This window comes from Anas acuta, chromosome 13 (genome assembly GCF_963932015.1).
Source record: "Anas acuta chromosome 13, bAnaAcu1.1, whole genome shotgun sequence".
Lineage (NCBI taxonomy): Eukaryota > Metazoa > Chordata > Aves > Anseriformes > Anatidae > Anas > Anas acuta.
In genome coordinates this window covers 15,284,387-15,301,511 of record NC_088991.1, presented here as the reverse complement: position 1 = coordinate 15,301,511, position 17,125 = coordinate 15,284,387, and the positions used below count along the sequence as shown (strand labels likewise).

Sequence of the window (17,125 nt, the reverse complement as noted above, 5' to 3'; positions counted from 1 at the left end):
CACCCCAGGCACCCCTGGGGTCAGTGGGGACAACCCCTCCTAGGGGTCAGGAAAGCTCTGCCCACAGTTTGCAGCCTCGTGGATGCAAAAGCCAGAAAGCCCTGAGAGAAGCACATGGGGAAGGGGCTGTGCTAGCACCCTTGGACCACACAGCCATCTGGGCTTGTTCTGACTTCTGCAAGACCAGCACCTTCAGCCCATCAAAGCAAACCCACTTAGGCGTATTTAACCAAACACTTACTTTCCGTTTTATTCAATAATTGCTTTAATACTAAAATGCATTAGATGCTCAAAGCAGAGAAAAGAAAGTCACATTTAGGTGGAAAACAAAGTTCTCATCAGCTAAAAAAAAAACAATGTGGCAGGTACACCATTTTGAAACAGAATCGTAATAATTTAATAAAGCTGCTTTATCATCTTCATAAAATAGACAGAATGGTGGTTCTTTTTTTTTTTTTCCATTTTGTTGTTTACAATGATTCAATCACTGTGAAAATGTACATAACATACATATCAGCATATACAACAATTTATTTCTTCATATAATCAGCAACGGAGACACCATGATGAGACGTACCGCACTAAGTCCCACTGCAGCCCTGCCGTCTGCGGGCAGGCGCGCAGTGACGGTGCCACCAGCTGCTCCTCCTGCTCTGGGAAATGCGCCACCGGCAGGTGTGACACCTGCAACTCACTTCGTTCACGTTGGAATAGTGCAAGGAGGTATTGGTTGCTGAAAAGCAGTTTGCGTTAGGTCAGCTCTTTGTGTTTAAAGATTATATCCCAGCTTAGATCAGCTGAACATCAGCTGATGCTGATAGAGGATCCATCTCAGCAGTGCTCGCAGTGGAGTCGGCCGGGCTTCTCTCCCAAGGTAAGCGCAGCTCCTAGGTTGGGTAAAAGATTACCTATAGCTGCGAAAGCAGCAGTAGCAACAAGATCATCAATTCTCCCCAATGACAGACAAATGTGTTTCCATTCATAATTAGATTTTTTTTTTTCCCCAAGAATAATTTCAACATATTAATCAGACATTGTGTTCTTTACAAAAGCAACTTGTTTCCTATTTGAAAAAAGAAAAAAAAAATTCACTTCTGCACGACATGTGATCCACAGGCCACCTCCAGCTTCACGACAAACAGGGAACGGCAACAGCCTCATCGGGACAACGTGCCAGGCACTCAGGGATTTTTTTTTCAGCCATCAACCACTCCCCAGCCCCCTGCTGCTCCTCCACACAGCCGCGTGCCCTCACAGGGTATGGACACTCAGGCCATCAGAAGGTGATGTGTGGGGTCATGGGGACATCACATGGGCTGCACCAGACCAGGTCCTCGTCATGCTCGGTAGAGAATCATAAATGGGTGCTGCTCCCCTGAAGAACCAGGGGAGCAGAGCAAGTTTGCCTGAAGGAAACCAACAGATCCAAGCGCATTTTCCTAAACCAAATCTGAGGACAGGTTTGAGTTATTAAAAAAGCACTAATTAGGTCTGGAACCCCCCCCAAAAATCGCCCACCCTGCAGCCTTTATGTTTTTGCATGGCCAGTTTTGATGCAACTATTAAAAAAACAAGATAGGCTGTGATTTGCCCAGCAGCCCTGAGCTCATCTCAAGTGACACAGAGGAACAATGACAGAAATAGCAAAACATTCAGAAGAGGGAAGGGGAGGTGGAGCGGAGGTGCCTCATCCTGCGCAGCAAGGACGTGTCAGGGAAGGGCCCCTCGCTTGGTGTCCCCAGCTGCGGCATGGGTCAGCCCAGGCAAAACTGTTGTTTAAACGATTTTCTTGGAGGCATAAGGGCTTACTGACCTCTTTAATGCCCCCTTTTAATACAGAATTATTTCGCATCCCTTCTCGGCTGTGCTTTTATTCAGAGTGGCAAGGAACGTTTCCTCTGGGTAAATTAGAGAAATGTTTCTGTTTTTTTTTTCTTTCTTTCTTCCTTTTCAGTTAGCATCTATTTTTCATCCAAAATCGCTGGGCTGGTGGTGGCAGCTCCGCAGGCAGAGGGCAAGGCTCAGCACAAATTAACGGCCAGCGCTTTTCAGGAGCTGGAGGCAGGTGGGGAGAGTGATGGGGCGAATGGGGTGGAGGGGACTGCGCTCCCTGTCCCTGTGCCTGTGATGGGGGCTGGGGTTAGCTGGGGGCACCGGTCCCATCCTGCTCCCAGATGGAGGTGTGGGGTCTCTCCGTGGCCCCATAGGGTGACTGGGGGGACAATGACTGAAGGTGGGGGACAGTTTCTACAGAAGGGACAGATGGGTGTCAAGTAGGTTCTTTTGCTCAGCAAAATCATACATGGATTTTCCCCAAAGAAAGTCCAGCAGAGCTGACAAAAACAGGTAATATCAGAATAAACCCAGCCTAATAGTTACAGAAAATCCAGTAGCTTTAACAGCCCCAAGCTAGCCCATTTCTTCTGCTGCTTGTGTTATAATAACACACACATTTGTAAAAAACAATAATAATAATAATAATAAAAAGACAGCAGTACAGTACGCAGGCAGGAAACAACAAAATAACATATCCCTTAAAAATGGGCTCAAACTCCAGAACAGAGAAGAAAATCCCTGGTTCACTTTTAGGAAGGATACATGACATCACATTAATGCACAGGATTTGATCTGAATGAGGTAGTAAAAACACGAGAGGGAAGCATCACAAATTTCATTAGATGACCTTTTTTTGTTGGTTCCTTCCAAATTCCTGGCCCTATCGAGTGGCATGGGGAATACACTGACTGCGGACCTATCTCAGAATTGCTAAAACTTCAGGCAGTATCAATTCACCCTGAAGAAACAAATTACTTGAGCTTATTTTATTTTGAGGACAATAATGACTGGAGCTTGTTTTCTTGTTGACATTTTTAATTTAAATAAATCAAAGTAACAAATATTTTATCATGATATGTAGACCTAGAAAGACTATTTCTCTAGAAACCACTAATTTCAACTTGCTGGTACAGCAAACATTGGCAAGAGCTATATATTTTCCCTCCCATAATCAATTTTAAATTCTATGAAATATTATTTAGGGTAGGAAAATCTGTCAAGTGAAGGGTTAATAACAATAATACACTAACTGAAATCCTCCTACCTTACTCATACCTCACTGAGGAATTATCACTGCAAGAGAGCAGAGAGCTGTGAAACCCTTTCTCTCTCTCCCTTCTACAAAATGGCTATTAAAGTAGCTCAATTTTTAAATCAATTTTATATGAGTAAATTTGTACCCACACAAAAAAAAGTCCTTAATTATGAGAAAAAATAATGAATTGCTTTAATTTTTTCTCCATTAAGAAGGCACATTAATTGAATTAGTAGTGTTGTTACATATCACCTGTCTGCCCCTAAATTAACATTGCTATTGCTCACTCCATACTTATTCATGATGCAGGGATAAAAAGAAATCAGAACAGTCTAAAATCCATGCCATGATGACATACATACACACACACTTAGCATAATCACAACTGGGAAATGCTGACTTGGAAGTGTGTGTCTAATTGAGAAGGTAATTTAGATCTCTTAAATAATTCCATCACTTTGACTTTGAAATGACTAGAGACAGGGCATGTCTAAATCTGGGAACTAAAATAAAGAAACTTCTGGAAAAAAAACTTTCCATGCATTGCCTGGAAGTTATGCAAAAGAAATAGATAAGGGATAAAGTTCTGCACAGTGCATCTGACAGTTGCAATTCAGGCAGGATTTTCCCCAGAATGCCTTCCTGTAACATCCTGCCCTGAGAGAGCAGGTGGAAGCTGCAGGGGATGGATGGTGGGGACTGGAAAAAGCACTTGCTCCACTGGGTCTGGAAACTGCAGGTTCCCCAAGGTTTCGGTATGACGACTGTGATTGTTTGCTTGTTTTTTTAAACTTGAAAGCCTTTTGCCATCACTAGACATACAGTAATTTGCAATATCAAATACGATAATAGTACAGATAAGCATGTGACAGCAAAAGGATTCATAAATGCAGGGGTGTCCATAGCAAAATAGCAACATCTTCAGATAGAAGCAGCCTTGTGTGGGGTGAATATTAAAACTCACTGACCTGTAATTTTCAAGTCATATGCGAGAAATGGCCATTGCTTTGCCTAGACTACAAAATGGTGACCGAATAAAGAACTTGGAATTGGGTTCTTAAGCAGAATGGAGATTTGTGTTAGTTCTGAGGTACAAAAATATATAAACCCAAGAGCAGTGACGCCTAGCATTGCCACGGGCAGACTGGGCCTCACCTCTGCCCCTGCCCTCTGCCACCTCCCGGCGAAAGGAAAACGCGCTAAGTCGCCCTGCTGAACACCCCTGCCGCCTGTTGAAACAAGTGGGATTGTCACATTAACAACAGCTTCATTTATAAACAATACATTTAGGGAAAGCTTTTAAATACAGCGATCTGTGAACCATTGGTAAGCGATAAAAACAACCCACGCCGGGCATGCTGCCTGGCCCCTCCGGCAGCCGGGCGCTGCTCAGAGGACGATGTCCCTCAGTCTCCTGGCCGCCGGCGAGTCCTTCTCCCTGCGGTCCTGCAGCAGCGGGTTGCCCTCCTGCAGGCCGCCCTCGCTGTCCGCCCCCCTGGGCTCTGCCTCCGCGGGCCGGGCAGGGCCAGTGTTCGCCGGGGGCTGTGGCCCGCGGCCGGCGGGGCAGGGCAGGCCGCCGTAGGCTGCGGGGCTCTTCAGGTGCAGGGGCGAGGTGACGGGGCTGGCGGCCTCGCAGCCATTGCCCGCCTCGCGGACGGCGCCGCTCACCTTGGGGCTGCCGGCGGCCGGCTCCACCGTTCTTTTGCCTTTGGGGTTGCCGGCCCGCTCCTCGGCCGGCGGCTCGCCGCCCTCCTTGCCGAAGGTGGCGAAGGTCCTTTTGGCGCTACAGTCTGCGTAAGGCTCCGTGTCCACTGCCGTCGCCTCTATGGAGAGGGCGATGACGTTCCTGCCGTGCTCGGGGGACTTGGCGCGGCTGGGCACGGCGCTGCGGGGCATCCAGCACCGGTCCGAGTGGCCCAGGATGCGGCACTCTTCCCTGCAATGAAATCCTTCGCTCTGATCTGCGTGGAGAAAACACAAGGCTGTATGAAGCGGGCGAGCACGGCCCCCAGCCCCGTGTGTCCCGGTGCCGCCACCGCTCCCGGCACTGCCCACGGCTCCTGCCTAAACATTCGCCATTTTACAGCAAATAGCCATCATGTTTAAAGCGGTGCTGGGAAGAGGGATTTTTCCTGCCATTTCTTTGCTGCTCTGAAGACTGGAGTTCAATTTCCAACAGGTTGTGTGTCATCTGCTGCCGCTGCCAGACCTGAAACCTGGGGGAAGCGAGTTACGGCGGCAGATAAATTAAAACGGGTTTGTGCCACATGTCGGGCTGCGCGCTGTCAGCAGTTTCTGGTTTTAGTAACCGACGCTAAAACCCACTGTGCTTTAAGTGCAGTTTGACATGACATTTAAGCTTGGCTTGTTGGAGAGGGGGGAAGCGAGCGGAGGGAAGGGGGTGCTTTCTTTCTTGTGTGTGTTTGTGCGTTTTAACTTTTTGCTTAATCCCCGCTGGCCTCCCACACAACAGAGCCTTTATAAATCTACAAGACTGCCCACTCCACTGAAGATTAAATGTGTCATTCCAGCGCTGGGTCTTTATTCATACGAGAGTAATAAAGATCCCTTCTCTCGACTTAGGGCTGTCCCAACACCACTTTATAGGGCTGAAATATGGAATAGTATTTCACTCTTTCCAAGGACCTCTCCTGCCCTGGTCTGAGAGCAGCCAAGCATGGCTCTCAGCAGCAGGAGATGCAAAGCCTCATGCCCCACGTTGCCCCTGCCACAGGTGGCCAGCTGTCCCCAGAGTACTGCCCCATCCCCTGCCGGCTTGGGAGGTGCCGTGCTCCATCACGGATGGACAGACAGACCCAGAGAAACAGAGGGGCTCGACCAAGTGCAATGCTGAAAATCAAATCCAGGAGTTTCAACTTCCCAAGCCTTTGCTGAGCACTAGACCGTGGCTGCCACCGAACATTGTGCACTGCTGGCTCCTTTTCAATCTCAGCTTACGACTTCAGCTTTCCCTTCACTCGATAAGAACTTGTAATTGCAGATAGCCCTCATAAAGCACAAGCTTCTCACAGGCAAAGATGCAGCTCCTTCCTGTCGTAATCTATATATGCGTAAAGCAGCAAAGCAGTGTTGAAGAATTAATGCTATTAACAACACAAGAACGCACCCAGTTGGTGTCGGTTTGATAGATTGAGCCCTGTGAAGGTGCAGACTCAGCCTTGGTCTGCTTCCTGTCCGTCTGAAAACAGTTCATTTCGATGCTTTGTACATCTGTGTGTATAACCTCAGCTCCTCAGACACATTGGTATTTCCACCACATTCTAGCACTAGGGCGGCTGATAAAAATTCTCAGCACATAACACAATGCACCAAAATATGAGCAGCTTAACACTTACAGAGAATAAACGAGTAAAAGGCAGACCTCAAAAAAAGGGATTTTTTTTTAAAGGAGAAGAAGCCAATTAATTGGAAATCTATGGGCAAAACATTAGCTCTTTCTCTACATCAGAGCAGCTACCCGGTGGTGCGAAGCGCAGTGCCGGGTGGCTGTGCAGGAGGTCTGGGTCTCGGTAGTCTCCTTTACAGCAGCTTTTGAGAAAGGTGCTCTGAGCCTTACATGCAGAACAACCTGCACCAAGATCTGAAAGCCAATGCTCTTATACTTTGATTCTGTTACTTTCAAGTACTTGAGCAAAATAAAAAAAGAAAATTGCCCAGAAAATGTTGCTGTCTGCCTATTTATCCACAGCTTAACTTCAAAAGGGTGCTACAGGCATACAAAGTTGTGTAGTCTGGCTGTGATAGCAGAGGACTTGGTAATGGCTGGAGGGGGTACAGAAATATCTTGGGTTCTCATCCCAGATGAGACACTGATTTATTGTGCTGTGTGACCTTGGGCGCGGTGCTGGAGCACGCATCACTTCAGTTTCTCTGCTACTATAAAATGCTGGATTGGGGCACATGCTGGACTGCCTGGTCCAGCACGGGAACGCATGGGGCGAGCCAATGGTTCTCACCTCCCTGGCCCAGCATCACAGCTCAGCTCCACATGTACACGCGGCCACCACGATGAAGGCAAACCTCACCCTGGGCAGAGTGCAAGTGGGTTTGTTTTGCCTTGAGCCATTTATTCTAAGCTGACACATTTTACAGTTAAAAAGAAATCAAAAGCTTCACCAGTTGCTTCAGTTCAAGTAGATACTGCTCAAATCCAACAAAGTGACCTGAGCTTTAAGGGTGGTTTTACTAAAGACTGTTGGTGCAGTGACTATCTGCCTGGGAGACGAACTGCTCTGGACACCACGAAGCTTGTCTGCTAGTTGCACCAGCAGCAGTTGGTGCACGCTGGGCTGGCAGGCAGAGGAACACAGGTCACCACCCATTCAAAGACATGAAGACAAGTAGCTCCACAGAACATTTTGCCTCCCCGCGTCTGTCCCCATTACACGCCTCAGCTTCATTCTGCAGACCCCATCCCAGAGCCAGAAACCTCTCTGCTCCCAGGGACAACGTATGTTTGGCCTCCCCAGACCAGCCCTGAGCTGGCAGCAGATGCCAGGGACCAGCGCAGGGCTCTAAGCAGCAGCTGCTTCTCCCTAGCTAAAAGAGGACCTTCACCCAGCCCTGGATTTCCTTGTTAACCCTGTAGTTCATATAAAATACTATTTGTATGCCATAAGCATGCCCTATAAGCTATAAGCATGCCCTGTCAATACATGTAACCACTGCACCACTCTTCTGCTATCACGGCTCCAAAGAAGGCAGCTTGGAGAGGTTTGGACTCCTCTGGCATCTGTCTCCAGCAGCTGCAGGACACGCACTGGAGAGCAAGAGCAGCTGCTGCCCCAGGCACGGGCAGGCACAAAGCTGCTGGGCAGGGCCCCTCAGGCTGCCCTTTGCAGCCAGGTCTGACTCACCCAGCCGTAACGGCACCCAGGACACCTGTACGCGTTCACGGGCTCTTTATTGCTCTATTCTGTCTTTCTTTTTCTTCTTTAACAATCGGAAATAGGAGGACAGGAAATTCTTCTACAGCTCTAAACCTGCCCTAGTCAATACGACTGTTATTGTCTGCACTAAAAAAATGTTCCTAATGCAAGGAGCAAAGCCCAGGTAATAACCACCGCATCACGTACTACATGACAAATGGCAGGCAGCCAGAACTGGCAGCTTCCCACATCCGTGCCGGACGCAGGACGGCAGAGGGCTTAGCAAGCTGGCGTGAATATTGCCCCTGGGGCCTGGCAGGAGGAAACAATGGGTGCACTCAGGGCTTGAGTGCTAGTTGCCTGAAGCCAGGGCTGGACTTGCTAAGGAGCTGAGTACGAGATGTGCATGCCCGGAGGGGAGTCTTACTCTAAATCAGGCTGCGTGGATGCTCTGTTGTGTGCAGGCTGGACAGGTCAACCAGGCACAGCTCCATGGGCAAGTGCCATCTCATGGGTGGTGGCTGTGTCTGGTTTGTGTCAGCTGCAGGTCCTGCAGCAGCAAGGCAGGACAGTGTCCATTTCTCAGCAACTCTTGCCTTCACCCAGAGCAAACCCACAAACTCAAGTCACATCACCTTGGGGCAGGGCTGCTTTTAAAATGATTCCCCGGGTGCAAAACATCCTGACAGAAGCCTTGCCATAAGGTGAGCAGTTATCTTGAAGCCAGACTTGGCAGAGAAGATGTATCATTGCTAAACACAAGCTCTCACACAGCAAATATGAAATAAAACAAAACCAACTGCCACCTCTGGAATTAATACGCTCCTCAACAAGTACAGCAAAACCCGTGTTGAGCTCCAGATTTCAAACCATCTCTGCCAGTGCCTCAGGGGACCTCCACCAAGGCAAGGAGTGATGTGCAGCAGCTAACCCAGTGCTGCCGGCGGGTCAGAGCTGGGCAGCAGCTGCAGAAGAACGCAGTGGGACAGCTGCCACCCGCAGCTTGCCCACAGGCAGCCCAGGGGACCCGGGGCCAGAGGACTCCAGCAGTGCCTGAGGGACAGAGGACGGGGCTGTGCATGTGCAGGGAGCAGCACAGCTTCCAGCTCCTCCGGGCACGGGGCCTCTCGCAGTTCAAAGGAAGGGTTAATGAACATCCTGCATCTACAAATGCTTTCAGTTTCCTATTCAAAGGCTCTGTACCTGAACTCGCTCCACGGCCTGCAACATGAAACCGGTTTGAAAGGAGCCCATTCAGCTCTCAGAGCAATTGAATTATCTGCAGAGGAATCTCAGCGCTGGCCAAAGAGACAAAGTTAAATCGTACTGAGGTGCAAGTGCCTGGGAATGTAATATTCCTGATAAATGGCCAGATGACATGTGCTGTTATACAATCTAAGGTGCAATTTGGGCGATGACAATAGTCCCTGGAGTTTCCATTTTCAAACAGACGCTCAGTTCAATCCAATCCATGTCAGAGCAGGTTTGCAGAGGTGAGTAAGCGGAGCTCATTTGTGCTATTACATGGGGAGCAAGGAAAAGCAGCGGAGGAGTTGCTTGAAAATGAAAAATAAGAAAGATCGCGTGGCAGAAGAGCGGGACCTGCTTGTGCTGTGCGAGGCGGGGAGGCAGAGGGGGAGCCCAGCCTGGGCTGAACAGCCCCAAACCACAACCCAGGTGTAAGGAGATGGGAACAGCAGCGGCAGACGGGTCCCTGCGCTGCCGTGGCCATGACCAGCAGTACCCTGCCATGGACACATGGCTTTATCTCCGCATTTCGGTGCGTCTTCGGCAACCATATGATTATACTGTAATCACGATGACACTGCTTCTGGGTACAGCAAACAGCACGATCATTAAAAAATTCATTTCAAAATCTTCCTGGAAGCTAATAAATTTTACAGCAGTTTCAATCCTTTCTCATTGCAACAAAGAAAAGCTTAGTTCCAGACAAATTAAAAGTAAATTGATTGCCTTAGGGGAATCTATTCAAATATCACTTTTCCATGTTAGAAATCTCTTCCTGAAACAAGAAGAGAAGAGCCAGGGAGAGTAAGCATGGGAACTATGTGGAAAAGCAAATCATTAAATCTCAGTTCACAAAACTAGGGAAAAAAAAACACAAAATAAAATGCAAATGTCTCACTGGGGTGCAGGCCTAACATTTGTGATGGAATTTATGAATAATAAATATGAATAAATAGTAAACATGAAGGGATCAAACATTGCTGTTGATGTTTACTCACGGTTAGCCATCTTTCATGGACAATGCGCAACTGCATTATTTAACACCCATCTCCCATTTACTTTGGGGTTTCTTTTCAACTCCAGCACCTTCATTTTCTCTGAGCGGCATACCACGAAGCGCGAGCCCTGCCCACGGCGCTGTGCTGCAGCTCGCTGCCTCTCTCGGGAAGCTGCGTGCCGCAGGAAAGCCCGCTGTTTGCAGCTGCCCTGCCCTGCACGGCTGTGTGAGGGGCAGCTGGCAGGCAGGGATGCAGCTCGAGCTCCTCTCCCATGCAGAGAACGTGGGGCACAAGCCCAGGCACTGCCCGCAGCACGGTGCGAGCACCGTGCCCCAGCCCCACCACTAATAAGCTCAAGCAATATGCAAACAGTCCCCAGCCAGGGTTCATCATTTGCTTGTAAATTAAGACTCTGCACCTCTCCCTTATCTCTTGTAATAGCATAATATCAAGAAACAAGAGGTGGGAAATAGTGTATTGTGTTTTTGACCTGTGGGCTTTTACCGGGCTTTCTTTGCCTTTCCTAATAAGAAACCTCCAGTCTATGCAGAAATGTAATCCTGTCGCGGCTTCCCTTGTACAATGCTCAGAGGATACTAATAACTAGGGACAGTGACAAATGCTCTTTACCGCAACGAGGAGCCTTTCTTTTTCTATCTTTCACCATTACTTGGGATTTATGTGAGCTAAAAAAATGTATTTTTAATCCTGGATTGTCTGTCCCGGCATTGGAGGTCAATGGTGCTTGGACAAAGATAATGCCGTGAGGAATTATTTTAATGAAACAAGGGATACGAAATAGATTAATTCATTATGCAACTGCTGATAAGAACGCACATCTGAATGGGGTTCCTGGGCAGCATCTGTGTAACGGCCCACAGAGACATAACGGGGCTCCCTCCCACCTGCTGCAGGTGGATACAGCCCCAGGAAGCGCCGAGGGCCCCCCCTGATTTACACCAGTGGGGGGTTGGCCCATCCACCTCCATCCCCTGCTCCGTGCCACCGTCAGTAATGCCCTGACTTCTGCAGCACGGTGCCTGTGCAATGAATGAAGACTGGCACGCTGGTGCACCTGCGGTGCCTCTCTAACTACATGCTGCATGGCTAATAGATTCGATGCAAAATATTTTCTCCAGAAAACCACCTCCCAGGCTCACTGAAGCCTTTTGGATGCGTACAGTGCTATGGGAAGGGGAGCGCTCACCCAAAGCAAGAGGAGCTATTTTTTGGCCGTGCTACATAGTACAGCAGAGCCAGACCCTTAAGGTATGGGCTAGGATATAATTTAATGCTGGCTGCCCCCCTTTACCCAGGACTGCGGGCCAATCCCCACCTCATTCACACGGTAAAATTAATTCCCGTTCAGAGGGCCGGCAGAACACACCATTTAAACTCCAATTAATCCTTTTCTGGGGACTTAAGTGGTCCATAGAGCTTGTGCTGGCCCCTGAGTGGCAGGGATTTTACCTCTGAAACTCCGCTATTTACGCATCAGCTGGGGTATTCAATACAGGGCTCATTAACATCCTCGCTGAGCCATCAGGCTGCATACGAGAACAGAGCGAGCAGGATCCGGTCCTCAGAGAGGAAAGCACTCCAGGATCCGATAGACCTTTTCCATCTCTAACCATTATGGCTCCGTAATTCATATGCACAGCTCCCATTAATGCTAATGGAAGTTACTGTACTGCGTGCACCGAGTGAAGAATACAACCCTTTGACTTCATTACTGGAATTCAATTTCATTAACACTGGATACAGAGGGATTGTCCTAAATACACTCTTTCTTATATTTTTTTCATGTTAATGTAACCATTTGAGTATATTATACCCTGCAGAGATGGAAACATTTCTAGTCTGTTTAAACACATTTCCCACAATTGGGAGCAAAACTTTGTCTCCATTTATGCCTTTGACACCAGCTGCCTTCCATTTAATGGGACTTTAGTTGCTAAAGCAAATTAATCCAAAGGTTACTTTTCTCTGCTATTGTCAAATCTGAAGCAGACAAATTCAAATAGTCTGTCTCGGGGTAATGCAATACCAGCCACGCATCCAAATTCCAATGGCAACAATGAATCAAATTATTACCGCATCCCATTCAAAATTAGGTGTCGTTCAGAAAATAGCTACTTGACGATTCTGATAAAAATCCAGCAAAACAGAAATTACAGCTGGGGATGATAAGAAGCAATTCCCAGCTGCTTGTACCTGTCGCAGAGTGGGGCCAGCACAAACCCAAGCAGTTTCACTGGCTTCAGTGCAGCTGTACCACTTTGCGCCAGCTGAGAGGCTCCTGGGCAATGGCTATCGTAGCCTTCTCCAGCACCTCTCCAAGCCAGCAGGGAGCCAAACAAGCCACCTGCATCCTCATCCTCATCTGCATCCTCATCCTCTCCCTGCACGCACGCAGCCGGGACAAGGCACCTGCTGTTAACATAGGGATGCGCTGGGTGAGTGGTCAGAACCACAGCCCTAAAACCAGGGGGTTCAAATCCCCTCCCTGCTTGGCAGCAGGCACCCGGGGCCATTGTCACAGCAGCTCGCAGGGCAAGGACCGTGCCTGCCCCTCCTCCTGCACAGCCAGCCCCACGCGGATCTTGCTGCCTTCGGAGGCTTCTGGTACTTCCACGGAACGAGTGAGAAATGAAGGAGCTGAGGTTATAAACGCTGATACATAATTTACTCCTATTATCAAGATTAAACACATCTCTGCATGCTTAGCATAAAACAACTGCCTTTCCCCAGATTTCTCAAGGACATGCATAAACTTCATTATTATCTAAATAATCAAAAGAGGATTTCAATAGAATATTTAACTGTCTGCCTACTGGAAACTCACAGCCTTAATCTAGCACTGATCCTCTGTTGTCCTTCATGTAAATATTGTTGGGACGTCAGCCAAAGCCTAGGGAAGTGAGCTTCATCTTGGTGGATGGGAATCTCTCGTGTCAGATACAGTCAGCCTGACTAATGAGACCTACAGCTTGCCAAAACCTACAGCCTTGCTGTCTGTTCCAGCCATTGAATGCACTCAGAAACCCAGTGGCACCAGCCCAGCAGTCTACAGATCCCAATCAACTATCAATAGCTTAAGTGTAAGTGATTGTGTATGAAGTATGAGCCAAATGTGTTTCCTTTCTCAGTTTTAGGACCTCCAGTATTGTTATTGCACCAGTAATGCTTGCACGGAATTAATCATATACGTACCCACAAGGCAAAACATTATGAGAAGCTCTTTGTACTTTGTAAAAGTACGCAGCTCTGAGGAGTGGAGCGAGCTGGAAGGCTTCCCAGCACGATGGGGCGTTCCCCACCATCAAGTGAGTAAGGGAATTTATTTTTTTTAAACCAAAAGCATTGGTTCCTGGCCATTTCTCATCATGACTTTGACCTCTTGCTCCTCCACACTGGAGCTCAGCATTATTCCCTCCCTGGTGTTTAACTCTGATTTTTTTCCGACCAGCAAGAAGCTTTTCCATGCTGCTGGAGTCCTTTGTCTGAAGCACAGGGACAACCCACGATGAGATGCTGGCTGAGGCTTGCGGGTGCACTAGAAAATCCCAAAGACGACCGAAGGGAACTGGGACAACCACGGGGGTGGTTCTGCAAAAGCTGCTCTCAATTGTCCAGCATCCAAGAGCGCCCAAGGGCTGATCCAGCACCGTGACTCACCACGATGCAAGGACACTCCTGTTCCTCTTTGCCTTGATCTCCTCGGAGGGCTCAGGGGAGCGCTGCAGCTCCACGCCCATGAAGGATGACTGCGGTGCCAGGGGAACGCAAGCCGGTGGTTAAGCTGGCCTGATGGCCACCACGTGCCTCCTGAACTGATCGCAGCATTGGCAAAGCCTGGGAGTCTGGCCCATCTAATTCAGCAGAAACTTAGTTCTGGCAATTAAATTCACCCTCATTAATTAAGAGAGCTATCATAGTGTATAAATAAACATATACAATTACTATAAGGTCAACAGCCAAATCCAGAACCTCGTAGGCTTATAATATGTCTAGGGAAATTACATTACCTGCGAGTCATGGACCGAGATCAGCTTCCACCAACGCAGGTGGGCTCCTGCCCCATCGGCCCCCGTCTGCGTGGGTGAAACTGAAAATGAGCCTTCTAGAATGCCTTGTGCTGTAAGCTCAGAGCTGAGGGGAGACAGCTGAGCAGCAGGAATGGAAAATAAACGTATTTTCATAACTTGTGTAAGTATTCCAAGGATGCAGGTGGCTCTGTGGTGGGTTTGTCGCAGCCGGCCAGGCAGGTGGTGATGGGCTCCTGCAAGGGTTCTGCCATTTTGCACGCACATGCCACCAGCGCTCTGATGCTGGGAATGCACACGTATGTCAATATTTCCTCCTTTCTGTCCTTATTTAAACTTACGAGAATAAACATCCTCCCTCTTGAGTTTCTCCTCCACCACTGACAGCTGGGGCATGTTGGAGCTGGGGCAACTAAAGGTGATGTGGCAGCATGGGGGCTGAGCTGGCTCCGCGCTTTGCTCTGCTGATGCTTTCCCCCTCCCTCCACCTGCACCCCCTTCTCCTCACACACACACTGGCAAACCCTCAGCTCTCCCAGCAGCTGCTGCCCAGGTCCGTGCAGTCCTGAGGTCTCTGTCTGGGGCAGGAGGCTGCTGCTGGGGCAGGGTGGGCTCCTGGCTTGCTTGCTGTCTGCGCAGCCTCAAGCAGGCTCTGATTTTGCAATGTCCCTCTCCTCCTAGGCGCGACTGCAGTGCTGCCACGAGGTCAGGCTGGATCGTGTTCGCTCCTGGCCCCAGTTCACAGGACTGTCAGCTAAATCGCACCGCGGCATCGTTACTCCTGGTGATGGTGTGACAGACAGACAGAGCCCAGCTGGATTTTCAAAACCTAAGCAGTTCGCAACACTGACAGGCGAAGAAAAAAAAAAAAAGAAAAGAAAAAAAAAAACAACACCAAAACCCACAACCCTCAGTCTGAGCAGGTTTTATCTGGAAATAGCAAGAGCTACTAAGTGTAAGGCCTCACAAAGTCACTCCTACTGAGCCACTTTGCTGACCAAACCTTTTAACTGTCACTGGAAAATAAAGAGCGATAGGTACAAGCCCTAACCGTCGTTACCTGATTAGTCTAGTCCCCACCACATCCTTAATGCGGCGTTTCTTCAAAGGAATGAAACAACGCCGAAATGACTGATGTAATTCGGTGCTTTCAGACAGAGCTAGCAAAAGGAGAAGAGTCGAGTTCATTACATCCCAGCTCACCGCAGGGCTGTGGCGGCCGCCCAGACGTGCCGGGTGCCGGTGCAGAGCCGCCGGCCGGGCACCCGCTTCCGCGGGAGAGGCAGCAGCACTGCGGCCACAGCGCGAGGCACCCCACGAGCTGGTGTTTCGGTCCCTGTGTGTCCCTGGCCAGTGGGATCAGAGCTGATCTCCCCTCTGAGCACTACAGCAGCGCAGCTTCCAGGCAGGCCGATGCGGTCCTGCAGTAATTCTGCTGGAGCCTCTCTACAGGGATCCACCCTCATGTTTCCTTGCTGTCTGCGGCACGCAGATGTAATGCTGCCTCGCTGCTGCTGCATACTCTGCTCATTTCTAAAACACTTACACATGCAGCATGCATTAGAATTAAAAAACCATTAAACCTCGGAAAGGAAAAACTTTGACAGGATGCGTAATATACTAAGTATAATTAATTAAATTGGATGAGGCACTGGGGGATGAGAGAAGAGTGGATGGAGACTGTTCTTGGAAAAGGGATGGTAATGCACTAGCGTTCAGTGTGTGCCATTAAGTAAGAACAGTCTTGGAAGAGGCGAGGATGAGCAATGGGGGCTTCCAGAGACGGCACCAGCCAGTTGGGCACCTCAGGTGCATAATGAAGAAGGTGGCAGCAGCCAATTAGAGCTCTAAAGATGATAACGAAGGCAGAAAAGGCACCCAAGAGCAGGCAAAGCAAAAAGGTCGCTGAGGTCCCCAAGAAGCGACACACTGCTCTGCCTCCTCCTGCGAGCTCCTCCGTGCCGGGGCTCAGGGTGGCCGACCCCATCCCAGCACCACCACCAGGCACCTTGGAGCCAGCACGGGCACAGGGTAGGCAGGAAGCAGATCCTTCCAGGAGAGCACCTGGCTCCCTGTGGGCTTTTTCTTCAATTATTCCTACTTTCAGGCCCTGTTCCCCAGCGTGGCTTAGCACGCTGCTGCATCCCCTCCTGAGGTGGGGTGGGAAGGAGCAATCAAAGCTGAGGACGGGGAGGAAGGATCAAAGCCAGCCCCAGCCAACACAGCAGGCACAACAGGATGAGACAGACTCAGTCTGGTCGTTCAGCAGGACAAAGTTTTAACAGGCTTAACAACAGCATCAGCACTGATCATTAGGCAATTAAAACCGCTGAAAGTTGACAAAGCACCAGGTCCAAATGAATTATCTCCCCAAATCCTGCAGGCAGGAGCATGGAAAAGAGAAAAGTCATTGTCAACAGCTTCTGATAGCTCACCAAACGCAGAAGCAGTAACTAAAAACTAAAGGGCTGCTGGTTGGAGAGATAAAAGGCAAAGTCTGGGAAATAAGGTCCTTAAAATCACTCTCATCATTTAGGGAGTGGTAGGAGGGAAGGTCCTGGAAACACTGATAGAACCAGGATTGCTCAGCCATCAGCAAGAAAGGACTGTGTGTTCGGAAAGGGAAGGCGGATTTTGGCTGGGGGAACTCACTCCTGAATCATCCTGCTGCAGTTACTTGCTCAGCTCTGCACACTGCTGCGTGGCCGAGGGGACAGTTGTGCTCCTCGACGACGTGCCAAAACCCACTCCTCCCACTCCTCCGTGGCCCTGTGCAGCTTTGTCTGCACGGACCCCGGTGACTGCGTGCTCTGCTCCCTTGTGCAGCGCGGGGTGCGCAGCTCTGTCACACTG

The 17,125-nt window shown here is 49.2% G+C and overlaps 1 protein-coding gene across 3 annotated transcripts in view; it reads right to left on the bottom strand.

The window, feature by feature from the left end:
• Positions 1–224: 224 nt before the first annotated feature.
• Positions 225–17,125, bottom strand: part of PCDH19 (protocadherin 19) — a 57,066-nt gene continuing 40,165 nt past the window's right edge. For 2 of the 3 annotated variants that reach the window (XM_068696841.1, XM_068696842.1), the window contains exon 5: positions 225–5,052. In XM_068696841.1, the coding sequence (XP_068552942.1) occupies positions 4,481–5,052 (572 nt within the window). In that variant the 3' untranslated portion in view covers positions 225–4,480. Of the gene's footprint in view, positions 5,053–5,091; positions 5,308–17,125 lie in introns of those variants that run through there. The other variant, XM_068696843.1, reaches the window with a different exon arrangement.